At 40.4% G+C, this 24,102-nt stretch overlaps 1 protein-coding gene and 1 long non-coding RNA gene across 16 annotated transcripts; one reads left to right on the forward strand and one right to left on the reverse strand.

Annotated features, from left to right (window-relative positions):
• Positions 1 to 4,160: 4,160 nt before the first annotated feature.
• Positions 4,161 to 4,575, reverse strand: LOC103887417. The gene is made up of 2 exons (XR_651494.3): positions 4,470 to 4,575; positions 4,161 to 4,334 (listed from the first exon to the last, which is right to left on the reverse strand). It is a non-coding gene; the product is annotated as an uncharacterized LOC103887417 (long non-coding RNA).
• Positions 4,576 to 4,603: 28 nt separating this feature from the next.
• On the forward strand, positions 4,604 to 14,201 carry PRPF38B (pre-mRNA processing factor 38B). Of its 15 annotated transcripts, none has more exons than XM_021921616.2 (8): positions 4,604 to 5,842; positions 6,567 to 6,619; positions 8,675 to 8,753; positions 9,022 to 9,173; positions 9,256 to 9,316; positions 10,835 to 10,888; positions 11,628 to 11,851; positions 12,177 to 14,201. In XM_021921616.2, exons 6-8 carry the CDS (start codon positions 10,883 to 10,885, stop codon positions 13,033 to 13,035), a joined length of 1,089 nt encoding a protein of 362 aa, XP_021777308.1. In that variant the 5' UTR covers positions 4,604 to 5,842; positions 6,567 to 6,619; positions 8,675 to 8,753; positions 9,022 to 9,173; positions 9,256 to 9,316; positions 10,835 to 10,882; the 3' UTR covers positions 13,036 to 14,201. The 15 variants fall into 15 exon arrangements, with proteins under 15 accessions (XP_021777308.1, XP_021777331.1, XP_021777326.1 ...); XM_021921639.2 differs by lacking the exon at positions 10,835 to 10,888 and adding an exon at positions 10,972 to 11,042; XM_021921634.2 differs by lacking the exon at positions 10,835 to 10,888 and adding an exon at positions 10,972 to 11,042 and having other exon boundaries at positions 8,675 to 8,743.
• The last annotated feature ends 9,901 nt before the right edge of the window (positions 14,202 to 24,102 follow it).

Consider the following 24,102-nt stretch of genomic DNA (forward strand, 5'->3'; position numbering starts at 1 on the left):
AGCCTGGCCAACATGGTGAAGGCCTGTCTCTGCTAAAAATACAAAAAAAATTAGCCAGGCATGGTGGTGGGCGCCTGTAATCCGAGCTACTCAAGGGGCTGAGGCAGGAGAATCACTTGAACCCCGGAGGCAGAGGTTACAGTGAGCCGAGATCGCCACTGCACTCCAGCCTGGGTGACAAGAGCGAGACTCCACATTAAAAAAAAAGGCGGGGGGCTGGGTGCGGTAGCTCACACCTCTAATCCCAGCACTTTGGGAGGCTGATGCAGGAGGATCACTTGAGGCCAGAAGTTCAAGACTAGCCTGGCCAACATAGCAAAACCCCATCTCTACTATAAATACAAAAACTAGCCGGGGCTGGTGGCAGGCGCCTGTGGTCCCAGCTACTCAGGAGGCTGAGGCAGGAGAAACACTTGAACCCAGGAAGTGGAGGTTGCAGTGAGCCGAGATTGCACCACTGCTCTCCAGCCTGGGTAACAGCGTAAGACTCCATCTCAAAAAAAAAAGATAGTGACAGTTATCCCCCCTTGTGTAATTTTCCAAATGGTTGAGATATAACCTCTGGATATTTCTTATTTCTTAGCAGCAGCTTAAAATGAATCCAGTATCAACAAATTTATGACCCATCTGCTGAGCAGATCACTTCCATCTGTAACCCTGGCCATGCTACAGAGTTGGCAACCACACAAAAATGTCCCTGGCAAACATTGTATCAGAATTTAGATTCTTCATGGGAATTAAAGTTAATGGTTAGATTTTTAAATATAAGACTACTATAACATTTTCAAGGTGAATTTAGATAACTTCAATAATTTTCACATAAAGTTTTCTAAAATATATAACCCCATGCCATAATCAAATGGCCATAATTTAAATAATTCAGGTTCATTCTTATGTTATCTTACATTATAATACTCCCCCCTTGAATAAAACTGCTGCATCTTTGAGACATATATCTTCTTTCCCCTCACATGGCTTTAACTGACTTCCTGGACTCTTCTCACATTCATTAAAGGCTTTGGATGAGTCTTACTCTCCAGCCAAGTAGAACCAATAATTCATTCATTTATTTGTTCTCTCAATAAGTAAATATTTACTTAGTATCTACTATATGTCAATCACTGTGTGACTGGGGCCTGGAATTATTAGATGGAAGGCATAGACCCTTCCTCTGGTGGCCAGAGATGACAAGCAGATATTCAGTCCCACTATTCAGCCATTATTCATTAGTATGAACCACTATTTTTTATTATTATTATTATTATTATTATTATTATTATTATTATTTGAGATGGAGTCTCACTCTGTTGCCCAGGCTGGAGTGCAGTGGCACGATCTCGGCTCACTGCAACCTCTGCCTTCCGGATTCAAGCAATTCTCGTGCCTCAGCCTCCCAAGAAGCTGGGATTACAGACATGAGCCATGACATCCAGCTAATTTTGGTTTTTTTTTTTTTTTTCTTTTTTTGGTAGCAAAGGGGTTTCGCCATGTTGGCGAGGCTGGTCTCAAACTCCTGACCTCAAGTGATCCACCAGCCTTGGCCTCCCAAAGTGCTGGGATTACAGGCATGAGCCACCATGCCAAGCCACCACTGGTTTTTAATTTGCCCCTGAAAAAATAGCCGAGTGCCTTAATAGTGACAACCCATTCCAAACACACCATCTGTTCTTTCGTGACTCACAGCCTTTGCACAGGTTTGCCCTACCTAGAATATCTGTTCCCCTTTATTCACCTAATTAACTCCTGGTAATTCTTAAATCTCAATTCATAACTCGTCCGATTCAGTGTTTTGAAATAATAACCAAGGAGATGGGTAGCTTTGTCTAACACCCTTGACTCTTTAGCACAAACCACCGATCGTTTCAGATTTTTAGTTCTTGGGTACGTTAGTCAATGGCTTCTTATGTGACCCTAGATTTGTGGTTGTTCTGAACAATCACATATTCAGTTTCTGTCATTTTAGTTACACATGGCAATCCATTTTAAACTTCTTATCATTTATTCAAGAATGATACATGTTCACTGAGCACCAATACATATCAATATGCCAGGCTTTTTTTTTTTTAATTGTTGGAAATATAAAGGAACTAGAGTAACCAAAGTGACTTTTAAAAGGAAGAATCAAGTTGGGATACTTGTACTCTACCTGATTCCAAAACTTACTGTAAGCAATAGTAGTTAAGATAGTTTGGTATCAGTGAAAAGATAAACACCAAGATCAATGGAACGCAGTCCAGAAGTAGATCCACACATGGCAGGGTTGATTGATTTTTGACAAAGTGTTAAAGCAATTCCAAAGGGAAAGGAAAGTCTTTTCAACAAATTGTGCTGGATGAACTCAGTACCTGTCGGGGGGGAAAAATGAACATCAACCCTACCTCACGCCATAGGCATGACACCGAGTGAGGTGTCAGAGCCCCTGCATCAGAAAGTGGTCAACTCTTGGGTTGGTAAGAAGAATTTACAGACAACAGTATAGGTTTAAAAAGGAAACTTCTATTAAATAGAATGCTACAGAAGAGTGCAGTGGGGTGCCTCAGCAAGAGAGGACTGAGTGTGCCACGGTGAATTTTTCCTTAGGGATATTTATGGACCTTAAAGTGGGAGCTTACAAGCAATTTGGACCATATTAGCCATGTAGGTCATGATAAATATTACATTTTGTAGACATTCTGGTGCCTTAATGTCAGCAAGGGTCACACAATGAGTTTTGATATGCATGCATTCAAGAGGGATGTATAGAAATTCTAGTTATAAATTTGGGGGGAAAAAACTGGAACCAGATGCCTGTGTTAGATAATAGGGAAGTCTAATTACTTTTGAAATCCTCAGATAAGAAGTTTTAGTCTCCAGGGCCTGCTGGATGGTCACCAGGTGATTTTGCTCTGCAAATCTTGGACCCTTTATATTCCCCCATGCTCATGTCTGCCTGCTGCATATCATGGTCTCAAGAAAGAGAAAATAGCATAGTGAAGAGGGGTGTCAAGTCTATCTGGCTACTTCCTGCTGAAAGAGGGCACTCCAGCCTGGGCAACAGAGTGGGACTCTGTCTCCAAAAAAAAAAAAAAAAAGTCCACACTGTCTAGTCACAAGTGTTCACAGCATTTTTAACACTTTGCATTATTTCTAATTTGGGGCTATTACAAATGAAAATGCTGTGCCCATCAATGATTAGATAAATAAAATTGTGATAAATCAATACAATGGAATACTAATCAGTAATTTTAAAAAAACACAACCTGCTGATACATGCAATAAGGAGGCAAAAAAAGAGAACACTGTGTATGATTTCATTTATTTAAGATTCAAGAAAATGCAAAATAGTCTCTATTGACAGAAAGTGGTTGCTTCGGTATGAAGTTGGAAAGAGAGATGGATTACAAAGGGCACAAGAAAACTTTTGGGAATGACGGAAGATTATTTTTATTGTAGTAATGGTTTAATGGGTATACATATATGTCAAAACTAATCAAACCAGGCCGGGCGCGGTGGCTCACGCCTGTAATCCCAGCACTTTGGGAGGCCGAGGCGGGCGGATCACAAGGTCAGGAGATCGAGACCACGGTGAAACCCCGTCTCTACTAAAAATACAAAAAATTAGCCGGGCGCGGTTGTGGGCGCCTGTAGTCCCAGCTACTCGGGAGGCTGAGGCAGGAGAATGGCGGGAACCCGGGAGGCGGAGCTTGCAGTGAGCTGAGATCCCGCCACTGCACTCCAGCCTGGGCGACAGAGCGAGACTCCGTCTCAAAAAAAAAAAAAAACAAAAAAACAAAACAAAACAAAAAAAACTAATCAAACCAAACTTACAGTTTTATATATGTGCAGCGTAGAGGTCTTCAATTACAAGTGAATAAACATTTTTTAAAATGGTGATAAAAATAACATCTTCAGCCTGTTGTAGGGATTCATTGAATATGTTAAGCACTTTATCATAATACCTGGCTCCCTGAGTTTGATGCCACTGACACTTAGATATCAAACTCAACCTCTCTACCAAGCTTTTCATCCAAAGTGACTAGGGGTAAAGACTGTTTAAGACTATACAGAAAGATCATGTATCTGAGGAATTAAAAATAAGCCATACGATTAGGCAATGTGTCACTCGATAAACTCAATAAACTATTATTATCAAGGCAAAAATATATATACACAAAAAGAACTGGGTTCAAAAAATTTTTTTTCTATGGACTTCTAACGTGGTAACTCATGACACAGGGGTTAGGATCTTCAGTCTTCCTTTGGAAGTTAATAAAAACCACTATAGAGAAAAACAAGATTTGCTACTAAGAAGGTGAAAACTGCTTCTCCTCTTAGGGTTCTAGTTCTCTTGCAACCTAAAACAAAGGAACCGGACAGGATTACCACTTTTGTACTGTACAGCTCTAAACATTAATCAGTCACTCAATTCATTATTTATTTTTTTCTGTTTCCTTGTATTCTGTCATACAACTGTCTCTTGGTTTACCTACTTTTCTGCTTGTCTTCTCTCTCTCCTCCTGGTTTATTTTCATCCAGATGGGATTTTTCCCAAAGTTTCCATCGTCATTCTTTTCTTCTCCTCTGTATATGCGCCACTGAAGTTAAGATTGCAACAAACTCCCCACACATTCACACCCCCATTCCCATTTCACAGTATCTCACCCAATGTTTACCACTCCGAACACATTCCTAGAATCGAAAGATCCGGAGCAGGGAGAAAAGAAAAGGCGCCTACCAGAGGCCTGGAACAGTCTACTAAGCGCCACAAGTATATTAGCTTTTTCAGTGCTCTCAACAGCCCAGGCAGATGTCATCTCAATCTAACGGTTGAATAAATTTAAGACCTCTGGCTGGACACTAGAGGCTGGCGAAGGACGTGACCTTTGATCAGAATCTCCCGGAGGAGTGGGGTCCCTGACCATTGTCCCTTCCAGAGAACCTTAAAACAGACGCCAGGAGACCCTCTCGGATACTCTGCAGGAGTCAAGAGTCACGATATTAGCAAGCACATCGCAGCCATGCGAACCCTTTCTGGTTCAGCTCTCGACAAAAGAAATCAAGCCCCCAGTCAAAATACAACAACAACGGATTAAGCCTACCACCCTCTCCCCCGGCCCCCAAATTCGCAGGGGAAATCCCCTAAGAGTCAGGTAGGGAGGTCACTGCAGCGACTTCAGGGTGCAGAGAACGCGGGGAACTAGGAAGAGGACGCTCCAGCCCACCTGGGCGTCTCTGATTGGCCGGCAGTTCAGCTTGGAACGCTGGGGTGCGTGGCGTCATATCCGCCGGGTCCGCCATCTTGTTCCCAGGGGCAGTTGGCGGAAGAGATCGAGCTCACTTGCCGCCGGCTCCTCTTCTGCGTGGAGTTCTCGCGGACTGGGTTTCGCTGTTTGCTCTCGGCCCGGGGTCCTTTTGTCGGCGCCCTGGGTGCCCTCTCTTGCCCGGCTGGGGCACAGCAAGGCGGCCCCTTCTCCCGACGACGTTCCATGGAGTAGGGTCCCAGACCGTTGTCCCGAAGAGCGAGATCGAGCTTGGCCCCCTCCCCCCCCTCCTTCCTTCCCTCCCTCCTTCCTTCCGCCGCAACATGGCTAACAACAGCCCCGCGCTGACAGGCAACTCGCAGCCGCAGCACCAGGCCGCCGCTGCTGCGGCTCAGCAACAGCAGCAGTGCGGCGGCGGCGGCGGCGCTACCAAGCCGGCGGTCTCGGGCAAGCAGGGCAATGTGCTCCCGCTCTGGGGCAACGAGAAGACCATGAACCTCAACCCCATGATCCTGACCAACATCCTGTCGTCGCCTTACTTCAAAGTACAGCTCTACGAGCTCAAGACCTACCACGAGGTGGTGGACGAGATCTACTTTAAGGTACGAAGCGTGTAGGCCTTGGCTTTGGGGGTAAGTTCGGAAGAGGGGGTATGGAGGAAACGGGCGAAGGCGGCCCCCGAAATCTGAAGATTTGTGGGTGGGGGAAGGTGGTTCGGCGGAGGGGGAGCTGCGGCCTGTAGTCTTCTCTGGGAGGGGTCGGACTGGGGCCGCCCTCTCGTTTCCATTTTAGATTTTTAGAGCCGGGAGAGCCCGCCACTATTGATCTCTCTCCTCCCCCAACCTTCTGCCCACCCCTGGGGGGAGTTCGGCAAGAGGGATTGGGGAGAGGAGGAAAGAGTAACAGAAGCCTTTCCAGTTTACAGCTTTAAAATTATTCCTTTTGACGTGGATCTACTGAGCGCCAACTTGTTGGTGCTTCTCCCGCTCACCCCTGGCCAGGGCGTGTAATGACTTCAGTATTGGCCTCGTGTTGTTGGTACTCACTATCCGATCCAGACAGGGAAATGGTCAGTGCGTGTGTGTCGGGTGGGGTTGGGGGGATGAGGGTGGAGAGGTGCCATTTCAAGAGGTGTACAGAAGGCCTGGAAATTTTCCCAGCAGGAAGTCAGGAGTAAGAGGTCTCAGCCACCTGTGCATTGGGCTAATTTAGAATTATCTGGGCCCTGGGCTTCTGCGGCAGGGTCGGTGCTGGCTTGGCTGTGCTGGGGAGCTCACCTGGCGCCTCCTCACTGCACTCTTGTCTCAGTTCTTGTTTCGTTAGCAGGATTGACTCAGTCTTGCAGCGAGGCTCGGAGCAGCCCAGGGTCGCAGGTAGAGGTATGCACTATTAATCATGCTCAATCGCCATAAATGCATTTCCCTGGTTAAATGAACGGCTAATTAGATTTTTTTTTTTTTTTTTTTTGGCCATTGCTTTTGGTCCTTCACCAGTTAGGTAGGCTTTTTCCACTTCCCTGCAAATTAGGTAGTGTAAAAAATACCTTCCAGGCCTCCAAAGGTTAATTTCTATTTTAAAGAATATTAATAATAGCCTTAATGGTCTTTAAATATTTTATCCGGAGCATCTAATATACAATCCATTTTTGTCTATATTGACTTTTAAAAACTCGACAGACCACACAAAGTGTTTTCTGTCGTTTGAACGTACGTGTAGAGATGGTAACAAAAGGACATTCTCTTTCGTTTTGCCCACCTTTTCCCCCAGTTGAGTAATTAGGTTATTGAAGGATTTTGAGAGATTAGTTGCTTTTTATAGAAAACATATCTTGAGGAATACAGTTCAACTTTGGGTTGATAAAGTACACAGATAAATTTGGAATCCTCTTACGAGAGTAGGTCTGATTATAATTCTATGAATTAGTTTTTTTAGCTTTTAAAAGGTAAGACCTTTTTAGCATGGATACAGTATGGTGAATAACATTTAATCCTTAGCTTTATTTATGCAGTAAACTTTAAGCAGTTGAAAATTGGGTTCCTGCTCTTTTTGCGGCAGGTTCTGTTTTCTAACATAGGCAAAATGTTAATGTAATAGAGGAAAGTCTCGTTTTTAAGTTTCAAATGTGTTTTGAAACAAGATTCTACCAGGAATTGTTTTTAAATTCCGTTAAAAAACTAATAGACCCAGCTTTTTACTAATATTATCAGGACTTAAGACGTTCAGATCAAATACTCACTGAAATATGTAAGTTTCCAACGTTGTAATTTTATTTTGTATGCATCCAACCCTGACTTTGGCTAGCTTTTAAGGAATTGAAACATCTTTTACATAGCAGTCTGTGGGGAGTAAAGGAAACGTTAAAACACTGCGAAATAGTGTAGTGCTTAAACTTAAATGCATGATTTTCTATCTGAAGCCATTATTCAGGACTACAAAATTTACCATGTGCGGGTGGAAATAGAATTTTAGAAATACGTAGTGAAAAAACAGGATTTTTTTTGTATGTTTTTAAAAAAACAAAAATGGGTCTTCCCAAAAGGCCTTTTTGGATTCTATTATAGAGCTAATATTCTTTTGTTGTTGTTGTTGCTATTTTTAGATAAGGAATGGTTTTTGTAAGATGTTCCTTATAGCAAATATGATACTGTATCATCTTTGATGAATCTTAGTATATGCCTGTGACTAGTCACACTCAGTTTTTGACACAACTTATATTCTGGGGAATAATTGGATTGGTTCACACATAATTAGGCTGAAGCTTAATTACAACAATGATCTCTGTAAGTGTGGCCTTTGTAATTTTATCTTTAATCAGGAATAAACCTGACCCTGGTGGAAAAAAATGTACAAATAAAAAGTTCCATAATTTTGCATCACAAGTAACCTGTTACTGTTTTAGAGATTTTTCCAGTAATTTTCCTTAATTTTATAATGTAGATTTTAAATTACAATAAAATTGAACTATTAAAGTTATTTTCAAGTATTTCAAATTAATGCTTAAACGTCATTAATACTTTTTGCTTTAAATTGGAGACTTAAATCCATTTTTAAAGGAAAAATGTTTTAAAAGCAACTCATAAGTTAAAATATTATCAAAGTTAAAATATTACCAAATAGTTTTTGCAACCAAGGGAGACTATAGAAATTTTCTGACTCCCAGATATAGATATCAGCTCTTTATAAGGCCAGTTTAGTGGGATTTCTCCTCTGCAAAGCTATTAAGGTTTTGTTAAACCCTAGTAGCTTTTGGCTGTTGTTTAAATGTCTAAGCAGTTTTTCCAAAAATGATTTACACACAATGTCAGTAAACATATACTTAATGCCAAAATAATTTTGGAAGAGCTGCTCTATTATGGACTTGGGTATACTTTTATCAGGCTTTTAAATAAATTCAAAGTATGAATGTTTGTTGTGTTCCTCTTTTCTATTTTCAGGTCACGCACGTTGAACCATGGGAGAAAGGAAGCAGGAAAACAGCGGGCCAGACAGGGATGTGCGGAGGGGTAAGTAGAAGTACGTGCATTTTTCAGTTTTTCTGTTTCTCATAACTAAGTTTATATTTAGAGAACTAGAGGCCTGTCAATTATATACTTGAGTGACAATTTTTTTAATCTAAATTCAAGTGTTCAGTGAAATAGGGTTAGAAAAGTGTTACTTTTTAATGCTTGTTTCTTAGTTCTGGATTATGGCTTGTTATTAATACCTAACAGGATTAATCAATTGGTGTTAAGAGTCTGTTAATTATTTTACTGCTTTTTCTTAACTCTTGTTTCCCCTAAAGGTTCGAGGTGTTGGAACAGGAGGAATTGTTTCTACAGCATTTTGCCTGTTATACAAATTATTTACCCTGAAGTTAACTCGAAAGCAAGTGATGGGTCTTATAACACACACAGACTCTCCATATATTAGAGCTCTTGGATTTATGTATATAAGGTGAGCGTGCATTTATGTACATTTCCAGGAAATATCTCATTTTAATTCACATATGTTTAATAGTAGTCTTTTGTAATTCTAGATATACACAGCCCCCTACAGATCTATGGGACTGGTTTGAATCCTTCCTTGATGATGAAGAGGTATGTCAACAAGGGTAATAATTTGTTTTCTTCTGATTACTCTCATATTTTTATTATCTTTTATTTATTGGTAGTTTAATGTCTTCAAGAATTTCCTGTAGTTAAATTTATTTCAGTCAGATGCTTTTGGAATTAATGTCCTTTTACTGAGACCTGATGGCTTTTATATATTTCAGGGTAAATTTCTGAAGTTTTATTTTCTTGTTTTAAAATTGTTTAAATGTGTTTGGTAATTATTGGAAATTTTTCACTTCTTAATTATGTTCTGTGTATTGCATTGATCCTGAATTGTATAGTTAATAGTGATTTTTCAAGATGGGGCATGCTCAAGATCGAGGTGATAATAAAATACATGCACACGGAATACTAATTGTAGCTTTTGTTTCTTCTGGAACATTTCAGTTCTTCACCCTCTAACTTCTTCCATATATCAGTATTCCCACTTGCATAGAAGTGCTGAATTGAAGAACTGGGTGTTACATAAATAGGCTAAGTGTTTGGATGACTTGTTCAAGGTGACAAAATTTTAATTCTAGCTTTCTGACTCCTAGTACACCACATGTACCTTTAAAAAAGAATTTTTTTTAAAATTGTAATTTGAGTCTCCCTAATTTGAAATCTGAAATACTAAGTTAGATTTAAATCATATATGCATGCATATACTAGAGGAGAATAATAAAAAATAAATTGTGTATGCATTGGCTGGGCATGGTGGCTCACACTTGTAATCCCAACACTTTGAGAGTTTAAGACCTGCCTGAGCAATATAGTGAGACCTCATCTCTAAAAAAAAAAAAAAGTTTAAAAATTAGCTGAGCATATAGGTGTGCATCTTATTAGTCCCAGCTACTTGGGAGGTGGGGGTGGGAAGATCACTTGAGCCTAGCAGGTGGAATTTGCAGTGAGCCAAGATCATTGCCGCTGCACTCCAGCCTGGGTAACAGAGTAAGACCCTTTCTCAAAACAAAATGTCATATATGCATTAATTTACTTACATGGTGAAGTCCAACATTTCAAAAATGAAATGATGAGCTGTATTGTCCATTTGTCTACCCACTCTGCTATTTTGTGTTTTAAGGTTCATAAAGACTTTGAGTGCTGTATGTCAGTAGTCTATTTACAGAGTTCATCCAAAGAATTTATTGAATTTAAGGATGGTTCTAATGGAAATCTATTGTGTTTTGTTATTACATGCACACCTTAAAAAAAAAGATCTCGTTTAGACATGGAGAATTTTTATTTTTCTCTACTCTTTTTTTTTTTTTGCCAGTTAACTGAGTTACTTAATAACTCAGAAGAAGCAAAACGTGTTTTAAATCACAATCTTTAAGGGTTTTTTATCTTTAGATGAGTTTTTCATACTGAAGCACTTCTCCCTTCTGTCTTTAAAAAAGCATGTTCCTCATCATAATTGGTGTTGTATTGGTTTTGTTTCTGGATGCCTCTATTTTATGTTTTTTATTGTGTTTACAAATCTGAGGTCCTCTATTTAAGCTAACTTATTGTTTTCTTCCTTAGATATCTGCAGCGATTATATTTGGATATACTGTATATCTGAACACTTAAATGTGTGTGAGTGCAAGCAGTTTTACCTTTAGCTCTTGTTTTCCTGTTTAGATAACAAATCTCACTTTCCTTGTGTGCTTGCACTATAGGTTTGGGACTGACAATAGCTGACTAACATGTCCTGAGCTGTGAGAGGGCATAGCAAGAAGGCCTTCATGCGGTAATGACCCTTTTCAGAGACAATGGTCATCATGGATTATGCGTTTCCAATTATTTGTTCATTTATTTATTTTCTACATAACTAAATTAGAAACCTCACTGCTTCATGGCAGTTGGTTTGCTATTGCTTCCAGTTTTATTAGGGCTTCATTTTATATTAGAGCTGTTAAAAGATAACCGTTAGACAGGGATTATCTAAAGTAGATGATATGTAGCTAGGTTATGGTGCAAGGTATATGATGTGTGCAAATATGTCCACAGAAATAAATACATAGTAGGTATGTGGAATGTAAATTTAAGTCAATCATTCCGCATGGTTTAGAAATGTAAGGGGCTTTTTCATATTGTTAACTGAGTGAGATCAGTTCCCTTTATGCCCGTGAGGCTGCAGGGTTTGTTCTCACCTGCATGCACACACTAAGCCCAAATATTTCTGTTCATTCATTGTCAGATTAGGATACGAAATAAAATTTTTCTGTTAGTTTTTTTTATATTGAGATTCCAAAGATGGTAATATTTTTATAGTATTAATGTATATATGGAAATACTTTTTTTGACGGCTAGGGTATCTTTTGTGTTTCTGTAGGACCTAGATGTGAAGGCTGGTGGAGGCTGTGTAATGACCATTGGAGAAATGCTACGATCTTTTCTCACAAAACTGGAGTGGTTTTCTACCTTGTTTCCAAGAATTCCAGTTCCAGTTCAAAAGAATATTGATCAGCAGATTAAAACCCGACCTAGAAAAATCAAGAAAGATGGGAAGGAAGGTGCTGAGGAAATAGACAGACATGTTGAACGCAGACGTTCAAGGTAATGTCACTCTTGAATTATGCTTATTTTTTATATATGTTTTATACAAAGTTAATGGTTCTGAGAAATAGTACGTTGTTAGGAATTTTACTGTTCATTTTATTAGTTTGTCACTTTTACCCCCCAAAGATTATTTTCTTCTTTTCAGGGCTTTTTCTGTAACATTATGCATCTGTAAATGAGAACAATAAACTTTTTTGCTTTGATGATTCTTGACATGGACTTAAGCATGAGGACCTGAATAAATAATGCTGTTGAAAATTACTATGAAAAGAATTTCATGTTTTATTCATTGAAATTTTCTTTCTCCCTCCGCCTTCCTTAGGTCTCCAAGGAGATCTCTGAGTCCACGGAGGTCCCCAAGAAGATCAAGAAGTAGAAGTCATCATCGGGAGGGCCATGGGTCTTCTAGTTTTGACAGAGAATTAGAAAGAGAGAAAGAACGCCAGCGACTAGAGCGTGAAGCCAAAGAAAGGGAGAAAGAACGGCGAAGATCCCGAAGTATTGACCGGGGGTTAGAACGCAGGCGCAGCAGAAGTAGGGAAAGGCATAGAAGTCGCAGTCGAAGTCGTGATAGGAAAGGGGATAGAAGGGACAGGGATCGAGAAAGAGAGAAAGAAAATGAGAGAGGTAGAAGACGAGATCGTGACTATGATAAGGAAAGAGGAAATGACCGAGAAAAAGAGAGAGAGCGATCAAGAGAAAGGTCCAAGGAACAGAGAAGTAGGGGAGAGGTAGAAGAGAAGAAACATAAAGAAGACAAAGATGATAGGCGGCACAGAGATGACAAAAAAGATTCCAAGAAAGAGAAAAAACACAGTAGAAGCAGAAGCAGAGAAAGGAAACACAGAAGTAGGAGTCGAAGTAGAAATGCAGGGAAACGAAGTAGAAGTAGAAGCAAAGAGAAATCAAGTAAACATAAAAATGAAAGTAAAGAAAAATCAAATAAACGAAGTCGAAGTGGCAGTCAAGGAAGAACTGACAGTGTTGAAAAATCAAAAAAACGGGAACATAGTCCCAGCAAAGAAAAATCTAGAAAGCGTAGTGGAAGCAAAGAACGTTCCCACAAACGAGATCACAGTGATAGTAAGGACCAGTCAGACAAACATGATCGTCGAAGGAGCCAAAGTATAGAACGAGAGAGCCAAGAAAAACAGCATAAAAACAAAGATGAGACTGTGTGAAAATATTTTGTAAAAGTGGATCACATTGAATCCTATAAATGATTAAATCTGCTTTTTTTCCCCCAAGTTGAGATTGTGCAGTAGTTCGCACTCCTCAAGCTCTCCCTGTAGGCTGCATTTTCATTTCCTCTTTTGTGTAGGGAAGTGCCTTTGTAATTCCATTTATTGCATTGGTGTTTTCACCCAATTGTTAAGTTTGATACATGATGCACAGATTGTTCTTGCATTTTTATTGTTTGTTTTTGAAATGTACAGTCTGTACATATGTCCTGAAAATGTTTTAATTCCTTTGGCATGGTTGCCATGTTGGTTAAATTTGTATAAGGCAATAAACTGCCACTAATCTATTTTTGTTTTGTAGGTGTGGGATTATGGTTTGTGTACTGAAGTTAGCATGGCTGTGCTTTTCGTAATAGAATGCTAAAGACTTTGAGAATGGAACTTGGATGTCTGTTGTAGGAGAAATATGTGCTGCCAATGTACATGAAGGCAGCATTGTAGGATGAACATTCTTGTCCACTGTATATTATCTTGGAAGGCTCTTGTTAATATGTTACACTTAATATTCTCCACAGTTACCTTTAGAGAGAATTTATGAGAAGTTAGTTTCTGATGCAGAGGTTTTTAGGCTGTGATTTCATCAAAAGTCCTTTTAGCATTCTACCTCAAAGGGACACTTAGTATGCCTAAAATTTATTCACTTAGTTTTCCTTTTTTATTTGAAAAAAATACATGACATGTAATCCTTTTTTCTTGAATTCTTTCTCAGATTTTAAAGTACTATATTAAAGAAAAAAATTAATGTCTAAAGCCTAGCATTCTTGCAGAACCCTATACTAACATGTAATTGGGAGAGGGTGGGGCAAATGAGTAGAGAAACAGATTCAAGTGTCAAGCTTCCAAAGCATTTTTATAAATGGAAAATCCTTAAATTATGAAACAGCTTGATATAGTGTCCTTTTTTTAAAATTCCAAACTTTTTTTATTGATAATGGAGATTGCTGTTTGAGTTTTTAAACTTAATCTAGAACAGAGGAGTATTAAAAGTAATGCTGTGCTGCATTATTTAAAACTATCAGCAAATTTGATAGATTGTTCTTATGACTTGTATTCTGATTACAGAGAACCATCATGAGTGTGGAATAAATACTGGATTAAATCCTTTATCCTGGGTCTTGGCTTTTCCCCCATTTGTTAACTTTTTTTTTTTTTTTAAACATGTTTTTATTGTGGAAATTGATGAAACGTCAGTAGAGTCGCACTTTGTGTACAGGGATGTCTTAGTTCCCAGAGGACAAGTGAATTTTAAAGAAATGCAGAGACTGGGATTGGGCTTGTGGTAATCAATAATCTTTATTAGAATTCTTGATAATGGCAGTTCCGTTTGTCAGTGGTTACGTGTCACTTGATTAATTTGTTCCATGTCAAAGATGTTTATTGGGATATCTTTTACTTGGACAATATATTAGCATTTTTTAAAATTTGGACTTGAAGGAAATTTTTTAAGATAATTCACCCAGTTCTTTTTAGAAAAGAAGATAGAGGCCCAAAGTAATGTCAGTGCTAGGGCTAAAACTGAGTATTCTGACAGTGTAGTGAACCTGGCACGCACATTGATGTTTGTTTTATCTCACTAGTTATACTGGCCAACTAATGCGCACTCAGAAGCCACCTTGCAAAAGTGTTAAATGGAGCAAACGAGTACACTTGCAAGAGTCCTCCATATGTGGGCTTAACATTTGTACCACTCCATTTTAGAAAAATCTCATTAAATGAATTCATCAAAAATGATACGCTTTTTTCTTTTTTAAGAAAGTTCCATTGTGTTTTAAATTGAGCATCAAGTGAATTAGTACTATAGACACCCAGAAGTTAGAAAACATATTGTATAATATGAAAGCCACTAGATTTGTCTTGTGTTGAAAATCCATTTTTAGCATACCTAAATTATGGTGCTACTACTTTGGATATGGTTCCATGTGAAATGTTTATCTGACTGTATTTTAGGTAAAATGTGGAAAGAATTTAAATAATTTCAAATGGAGGTGAAAGAACTATCACCTTGATTGATAGTTTGATGATAGTCACTACATTTGTTTTCTTGTGTTTTTGTTTTTTGTTTGTTTCTGTTTTTGTTTTTTTGAGATGGGCCTGGCTCTGTCACCCAAACTGGAGTGTAGTGATGCAGTCTCTGCTCACTACAACCTCCACTTCCCTGGTTCAAGTGATCCTCCGACCTTGGCCCCCTGAGTAGCTGGGACCACAGGTGCATGCCACAACCAGACCCGGCTAATTTTTTGTATTTTTGGTAGGAATGGGATTTCACCATGTTGCTGAGGCTGGTCTTGAACTCCTGGCCTCACGTGATCCACCCACCTCAGCCTCCCAAAGCGCTGTAATTGCAGGTGTGAGCCACCATGCTCGGCCCTTACGATTTTTAAATATGTTTGCTTTTGAGGAAAATTATGGTAGGTGTGAGAACATGTAAATTGTGCTAGTTATTGCTATATATATGCATGATTTATTTGGAGAGTGGCTTCCTAAGAAACTGGGAAAACAAGTGGCTATGAAAGACATCTCACATTTCTTGAAACGAGAACATTGGGACACGAGGAACATCACACACTGGGGCCTGTCGGAGGTGGGAGGGATGGCATTAGGAAAAATACCTAATGTAGATGACGGGTTGATGGGTGCAGCAAACCACCATGGCACACATATACCTAGGTAACCTGTGTGTTCTGCACATGTATCTTAAAGTGTAATTTATGCACAGAACTTAAAGTATAATTTTTAAAAAATTTAATACAGCTTAATACAATTAGCATCCTCCATCCAGTTTTGAACTCACTGAAATGATTTCACCTTTGCATGTATTAATATCTTTGCCTGTTAAAGTTCAGTTTGCAATTAAATTCTATACATGGGCTAGTATATCATCAATCTTAAACTTTTAATATAAAATGTTCATTTTAATGTTGCCTTGTTTATCTCTTACTCTGGTTTAGTTTCTCAGTTCCTCTAACGCAATGGTTCTTAACTTTTGAGTTCTGGGCCCAATTTTTAGGAATCTGATGAAAGCTACAATCCTGTCTTAAAAAAAAGTACCCCGCAGAGTGCAGTGGTTCATGCCTGTAATCCCAGAACTTTGGGAGACTGAGGCCAGTAGATACCTGAGGTCAGGAGTTTTGAGACCAGCCTTGCCAACATGGTGAAACCCCATCTCTACTAAAAAATGCAAAATATGGGCTAGGTGCAGTGGCTCATACCTGTAATCCCAGCACTTTGGGAGGCCGAGGCAGGCTGATCACGAGGTCAGGAGTTCAAGACCAACCTGGCTAACACGGTGAAACCCCATCTCTACTAAAAATACAAAAAGTAGCCGGGTGTGGTGGCGTACACCTGTAGTCCCAGCTACTTGGGAAACAGGTAGAGTCGCTTGAACCCAGGAGGCAGAGGTTGCAGTGAGCTGAGATCAAGCCACTACACTCCAGCCTGGGCGACAGAGCAAGACTCCATCTCAAAAAATAAAAACAAAATACGCCGGGCATGGTGGTACGCACCTGTAACCAGCTACTCCAGAGGCTGAGGCAGGAGAATCGCTTAGAACCTGGGAAGCAGAGGTTGCAGTGAGCTGAGATCTCACCACTGCACTCCAGCTTGGGTGACGGAGACTCTGTCTCAAAAAAAAAAAAGTACCCTAAAATTTGTGTGTAATTTCAAAGGAACTCACAAACTGCCCTAGGACTTTGGTTCTGCTCATTAACTGATTTTTTTTAAGCTATGCTTAGATGTACAGCATTTGGAAACTAATAGCATAATAAACCAGAAATTTAAGTTCCTAAGAGTACTTAGGCAGTTAGTTCCAAAGGCAATATCTATTTTGTTTTTTCACTTAAAGGTGTAGAGGGAGAAAAAATGGCAATGGTATTCACTTAATTCTCTTCCCTAAAAGTTGTCCTTTATGAATATAAAGCTTTTGGTTAGTAGAGATGAGGTCCCACTACTGGCAGTTCATACATCTTTCAACTGATGCCAACGTGCAACCTCAAACACTAGTTGACCCATTCTCAGGTGATATTGGCCAACTGATGGGCGTTGATTCTGGCCCTAGTTTGATTCTATTACATAAATACTGAAATCAGCCTTGAATGACTAAATTATAGGACCTCTAAGTAGAGATGATTTCATGTGGCAGGAAACGCTTCTTGGTAGTGTCACTCTGAAATTCCCCCTCCATCATTCCGTCTTATAAAGTCCCACAGCACTTTGCAAATACCTCTGAAATGGCATTTATTGGGACCATTGTCTATCAACATTTGTTATTATGGGAAACTGCATGACAGCAAGAGCACAACTGGAAAATGTTAGCGTCATGGCTGACTTAAAATCCGTTATTTGATTTCTCAGAGCATTGATATTCAAAGAATTTCTATTTACATAATCATGATCCACAATGTGTTGCACAGATATGTATCCAGGTGTGTGTGTTAGGGGGTGAGGGGTGCCTTTTCAGCCTATTGTATAAACAGAGAGCTGACCTTAACAGTATTTCATGTAAGCCCTGAGGTTTTGTCACAAAGATTGGAAAAGGAACTACTTATTGCAAAGAAATCCTCACATAAGCTTCCCTGATCTGCAGGTACTTAAAGTCCACCAATCTTCAGGTGGTTTTCCTTGGCTGATTCTTGTTCTGGCCGTTCTGAAGCTGAATTATTTCTCTATTTCTTGAGTCAGTGCAATTAGTCACACACATCCCTGCCCCCGCCTTCCAACAAATTCCATCAGCTGTAAACCCCTGACATCCAAAATAAACATATAATGTAAGTGAAAACAAGCAGTGCTTGCTGAGCAAATGCAAGGGAAGACCTCTTGTCTTCTCCTTCCCTCTTATTTAGAAATTTTGAAGTCAGTGTCCTGGATATTGGATTATACCAATAGAGGGAATGTCTTAAATGCAACACTCATCCAGTCAGTCCAGGTACTGGTTCAGTGAACATGTCCTGAATGAAGTGTTCCATGAGTTATGCCGAAACTTGTGCAGGGACAGCCAGTGATTTGTGGATGTGCCAGTTATCTATACATTTTCTAGCTCCACATTCACCTTTTATTTCCCTGCTTCGTGATTCTGGGCTGGGCCTTTTAAACGTTTTGCCGTTGCCAGCTGGCATAATGTTAAGCTTGTCAGTGGAGCATGCTGCAGGGAGCTGCGGCAGAGAGGTGTGCTTTGTTTTTTCTTTTTGCTTCTCCATTGTGTAGGGGCCACTGGCATGTAGAGCACCCAGCAATACATATCCCCCAGCAAATTTCAGTAGCGTCTCATTGAGAGAAGTGGGAGTTCCCCCCGTCCACAAGTCCCCCTGCCAGCTTCCCAGCAAGTTTGCTAGTGCTCCAGCAGGCAGCTGCCCAGGAATTTCAGCAGGACCTACCTCACAGGTTTCCCAGTAAGTCTCAGTGGCACCCCAGTGGGTGGCCGCCTAGCTACTTTTGTTGACACGTCTGCTCTCCGGCTCCAACCTTCAGCTTCACAACTGCACCCTCGCCAACAAGGTCTGAATCTCAGTCTTGCAAGGGAACGTCTCCCAATGTTTTCATTTTTTGTTTGTTGTTTTTTGTTTTTTCAGTTGTTGTTGTTTTAGGGCCTTGCTCTGTCACCCAGGCTGGAGTGCAGTGGCACAATCATAGCTTGCTGCAGACTCAACCAGGGCTCAAGCCATCCTCCAGCCTCAGCCTCCTGAGTGGTTAGGAAGGATTATGGGCGGGTGCCCCTACAACTGGCTGATTTTTATTTTTCTTCATAGGGACGGGGTCTTACTGTGTTTCCAAGCTGGTCTCGAACTCCTGACCTCAAGCAATCTTCCCTCCTTGGCCTCCCAAAGTGCTGAGATTACAGATGTGAGCCACTGTGGCTGGCCACTTCCCCCAAATTTGTTCTTTTCTTGGGTCCTCTGCCTCAGCACTAGAGGTAGTGGCTGCTCCCTACATCCACTATTACTGTATTTTTTTTAGAGTTCTCTTTACCTTTAGTAGTTAACCCCATTACTAGTTAATAATTGTTTGTTTCAAACTTTCCCTCTTGGAATTACTGTGTGTTTTCTGTCTCTGGACTGGACGCTGAGTGATACAACGTATTAAAAATGATGCCAATCATATGGATGCTGCCTCCTTTGGCTAGCTGATGAAGTAGTTTAGTATAAAGGGCTCAGCCCAAGAAGTTTGTTGAGAATTATGTAAGTGAATCAGACAGGCTTCTTTCAGAATTTTGACTGAAAACTAAGAATTGGGCAGTCCTTTTAAGAGTGGACAAGATGCATAGTTGTCTTACAACAGTAACCATGTAAAAGAGTCACCGGACCCTGAAGCTACCTTATTTCCTGCTGGCTTTCTAGTTTTTTCCTACTCTGGTCAGTGGATATCCTTGCAATTTTTCTGTTTTCCTTAAGGTGGCCTGAGTTTCTCTTCCCCGGGATCCAGGAGCCTAAGTCTGGTTTCTTTTATTGTAATAATCAGGAATCCCTGATCAGTAAGGGTCTTCCTGATATTTTCTAACATTGAGTTTTTAATCTGTTTATCCTTTTTAGTACGAGCAAGAAAATATCATCTACTTAATTTGAGCAAAGAAGAAAAAAAGTGGAGTTTGTGATAAAAAAGTGGGGTTTTGTTTCTTTGTGACATGGTTTGCTCTGTGGCCCAGGCTGGAGCACAGTGGCACGATCATGGCTCACTGCAGCCTCAGCCTCCCGAGCTCAAGTGATCCTCCCACCTCAGCCTCCCAAGTAGCTGAGACTACAGGCACACACCATCACAGCTGGTTAATTTTTTGTATTCCTTGTAGAGATGGGGTCTCACTGCGTTGCCCAGGCTGGTCTGAAACTCTTGGGCTCAAGTAATCTTCCCACCCTGGCCTCCCAACGTGCTGGGATTACAGGCATGAGATACCATGCCTAGCCCAAAAAGGAAGTTTTATACAATTCCTTTTTTTTGATGGAAATGGTCTGCCCTTGGCAGAAGGGGGATGTAAGGGCATGGTGGAAGACTACTTTATGAATTAGGGCCACTAAAAATCTTGCAGTTTCCAACTTTTTCCTGGACAGTTAATCCTACTCTATATTCCTCCTATATCCCTAAACATTTCTTTTTTATATCCCCTACAATGGCTACTTCAAATTTTTACTAGTTTCTAAAGTTCCTACTCCATCTCCATATTCATTTCATATTCATATTCACTGCAGCCTTGACCTCCCTGGGCTCAAGCACTCCTCCCACCTCAGCCTTCCGAGTAGCAGGGACTACATGCACACACCATCACACCTAGGTAATTTTTTATATTTTTGGTAGAGATGGGGTCTCTCCATGTTGCCCAGGCTGGTCTCAAACTCCTAGGCTCAAGTGATCCACCTGCCTTGGCCTCCCAAAGTGTTGGGATTATGGGCATGAACCACTGCACCTAGCCACCTCTCTCTATATCTTTCTGTTACATGTCTTAAATTCTGCCGTTGGCTAATCTACCTATGCACCAGATCACATTCACTTATTCATTCATTTGTGTGGTTGACTGCCAATCGTTCCCCAATAGAGATTGCTGGCATGTATCGTTAGTCTCTTCTATCTCCTCTCACTGAATTCTGCTGCTTAGAACTTTGATGTGATAACCGGAACTTTATCTTGGACAAAGAAGAAGGAGGGCCTCATCCTAGGGAAGGCAGACTAAAGAGGAAAAAGGAGGCTGGGTCTCTCAAGACTCTGTGGAATAGAATTGCCATGCCACTCCTGGAGGCTTTGCCTCTACTATTTTATATCAGGAAGAAACTTCTGGTTAAGCCACTGTTACAGGTTTTCTGTCCGCTCTCAGCAAAACCTAATCCTGACTAATCACAGTTTTGATATCTGGAATTGCACACGAAGTAACAGAAGCTAAAATAGTGTGTGTGAGCTTAGTGAAGGAGGTTGGGTGTCAGGAAGCATGGACACAGTTACGTGTGGGCTGGAAAGCGTATGATTCTTGTATGGAGCATCCTCACATTTTCTCCCTCTTCCATTCCAGACTATTTTCTTTATGTTTTATTTTCAGTCCCTCTCCTGGCCTTTGCATTATTTACTAATCTTAAATTTCTTGATATTACCTTATTAATACACTAATAATGTTTAAATAGACTTACTCTCATAGCTGTTTCCTCTCTTGGTTGTCTTAGCTCCATTCCCTTCAGTATCAAAATTCATGCATTCATTGCTTTGCGGAATCTCATTCCTGAAGGGAGAATTTCAGATAGCTGGTAAATTTAGTCATTCAAAGCTTTAAAGTAAATTCATATTACAAAAGCAACCACTTTATTTGCATTGTTTCCCGATGGAACAGTTCAGTGATAACACTCATTACCTATTTTGACAACCAAGAAGTTGACATTAGCCAGAGATGGTTGCTAACACAATAGTTATCTTTCCTAACTCATTTCTTTGAAATCATTGTACTTCCAGACCATTGTTTCTCTCTCTTTCCTGAATCCCGTAGGTCCTATAAAACACATGTCATCAGATTACACCATCTACTGTCCCTCAGTTGTCTATATCATCCATACCCGAAAGATACTCCCCTAATATTTTAATACTTACAGAGTTTAATAGATGGCTCAATACCTCTTTCACCACTCTTGCCATAATTCTTAGTGATTCCAATACCCATTGAACAATCCTTCCAATACTCAGACCTCTCAATTTTTTGAATGCCTGACCTCTAATGATATTTTTCCTCCATCTGATCTCGGCTGTCAGTTCCCATGGTTACATCACAGACCTGGCCATCATCAATAACTGGCACTTCTCCACGGTTTCCATTTCAAGCATCCCATTCTCTAATCACCAACTCCTATATTTCCTGCTTACTTTCTCTAAGATACTCTACAACAATTATTTAACTCCCTCGGGTCTCCATTCTATTCCATTCTATCCTGCCAACCTTTCATTCCATTGCAGCACCTTTAGCCTCCGTTGCAGTGAGGTATTACAAACCACAGTTCCTTGCTTACCCAGCTTAGTTTCCACTGTACAATATTATAAATCACATTCTTGTAAACACTCTTAACTCCCTTGCTGCGGTCTCCATCACACTTGTCTAGTAACACCCCAATCCAAGTTAGATACTACTCTCTGTCTACTCTGTGCCTGCACACAAGTGACTGAACACGACTGGCCCTGTTTACCATCACTCCCAATGACCCACTTGAGGGGTTTGTGCTGCCTGCCTCTGGAACTGTGGGCTTCGGCAAACTTCTTTACATGTTGCGCCCTAGGTGCCTCTGTTGCCCTGGTGTACACCATGGTGTACCATCCAGACCTCCCCTCCAGAGCTGTCCTGAATCCGGGCCAGGAGCACTAACATTCCTTTATCCACCAATCATTGGATGTAGGTGGCCCAGGGAGCAGGTATGACTTTAAGCCAGGCAGCTCTCATGAGCCAAGGGCAGGTCTGTGAGAGACTGAGCGGGAGCTGTCAACCACCAACACTCTCTGCTGCTGGGGGCATAAGTGCACAGGCTGTTCTAAGCAAGCTGCTCCCTCCTCAGGGCCTTTGTACTTGCTTTTCCTTCTGTTTGTATGTTCTTTTCCTAGGTTTCCAAAGGATGCACTTCTTCACTTCCCTTAGGCCTTTGCTCAAGCATCTGGTTGCCAGAGAGGTCTTCCCTAACAGCTGTGTTCTCTCCTATCACTCCAGTTTTTCTTCATAACATTTAGCAACACTCGACATATTTTATTACTTTAGCTGCTTAGTTTGGCCTTCCTTTGCTAGAGTACATGCTCCAAGAGGACAGGGTTCCGGTTTGTTTGTATTTCCCATGTCCTGAATAGTTCCTTGTCTTCATTAGGTCCTCAATATGTCAATATATATTCGTTCGGTGCAAAAATTGAAATGCCTTAAATTCACAGTAGTCAGCTCATGAGGCAGAGCAGTTTAGTGGAAGGAGTTTAGGGTTTTGGAGTTAGACTGATATTTGAAAACACCTTTATTTAGATATAAGTAGCTTGTAATAAACTGCACATATTTAAGACATATTTGGACATATATATACACTCAAAGTCACCACCACAGTTCAGATAATGAGCATGTTCTTCATCCCCAAGAGTTTCCTCTTACACTTTTGTAATCCCTCCTTCCTGCCATTCTCCATCCCCAGGCAGTCACTGATTTGCTTTCTGTTTTTAAGAGTAGTTTGCATTTTCTAGAAATTTATATAATTGGATCAAACCATCTGTATTCTTTTTTGTGTCTGACTTTTTTTAGATTCATCCATGTTTTTGTGTGTTCCTTTTCTTGCTGGGAAATTTTTCATTTGTTTATTACTTACTTTGGCTGACAGACATTTGGTTTGCTTATAGTTTGGGGATTATTAAAAATAATGCTACTGTGAATATTCATGTATGTTTTTGTACGGACATATGCTTTCTTTTTTTTTTTTTTTTTTTGAGTCAGTACCTAGGAGTGAAATGGTGAGGTACGTGTTTAACTTTTTAAGAAACAGCCAAATTATTTTCCAAAATGATTGTACCATTTTTCATTATCAGGTATGAGATTTCTGGTTGTTGCACATCCTTGCCAGCACTTAGTATACACAGCATTTCTAATTTTATTATTTGTTATTTATTTGTTATTTGAGACAAGGTCTCATTCTATTGCCCAGGCTAGGGTACGGTGGTGCAATCATGGCTCACTGCAGCCTTGACCTCCTGAGTTCAAGTGATCCTCCCGCCTCAACCTCCCAAGTAGCTGACACTACAGGCACGTGGCACCATATCCAACTAATTTTTTAAAATTTTTTGTACAGACAGGGTTCCACGATGTTGCCCAGGCTGTTCTCTAAACCCCTGACCTCAAGTGATCCTCTTGTTTCGGTCTCTCAAAGTGCTGGGATTACAGGCATAGTGACTATGACCAACTTCTAATTTTAGACATCCAATAAGTATGTAGTGGTATCTCACTGTGATTTTAATTTGCATTCTGTGGGCCAGGCGCAATGGCTTATGCTCATAATCCCAGCACTCTGGGAGGCCAAAAGAGTGGCAGATGGCTTGCTT

Source organism: Papio anubis, chromosome 1 (genome assembly GCF_008728515.1).
Source record: "Papio anubis isolate 15944 chromosome 1, Panubis1.0, whole genome shotgun sequence".
In the NCBI taxonomy this organism is placed as follows: Eukaryota; Metazoa; Chordata; class Mammalia; order Primates; family Cercopithecidae; genus Papio; species Papio anubis.

Bases quoted from the DNA above. Each gene is read 5' to 3' on its own strand.
- PRPF38B (XM_003892302.5), top strand. From the start codon at position 5,564: ATGGCTAACAACAGCCCCGCGCTGACAGGCAACTCGCAGCCGCAGCAC. The intron at 5,843-8,674 runs GTACGAAGCGTG...TTCTATTTTCAG, and splicing joins TGGACGAGATCTACTTTAAG to GTCACGCACGTTGAACCATG. The intron at 11,852-12,176 runs GTAATGTCACTC...CGCCTTCCTTAG, and splicing joins GTTGAACGCAGACGTTCAAG to GTCTCCAAGGAGATCTCTGA.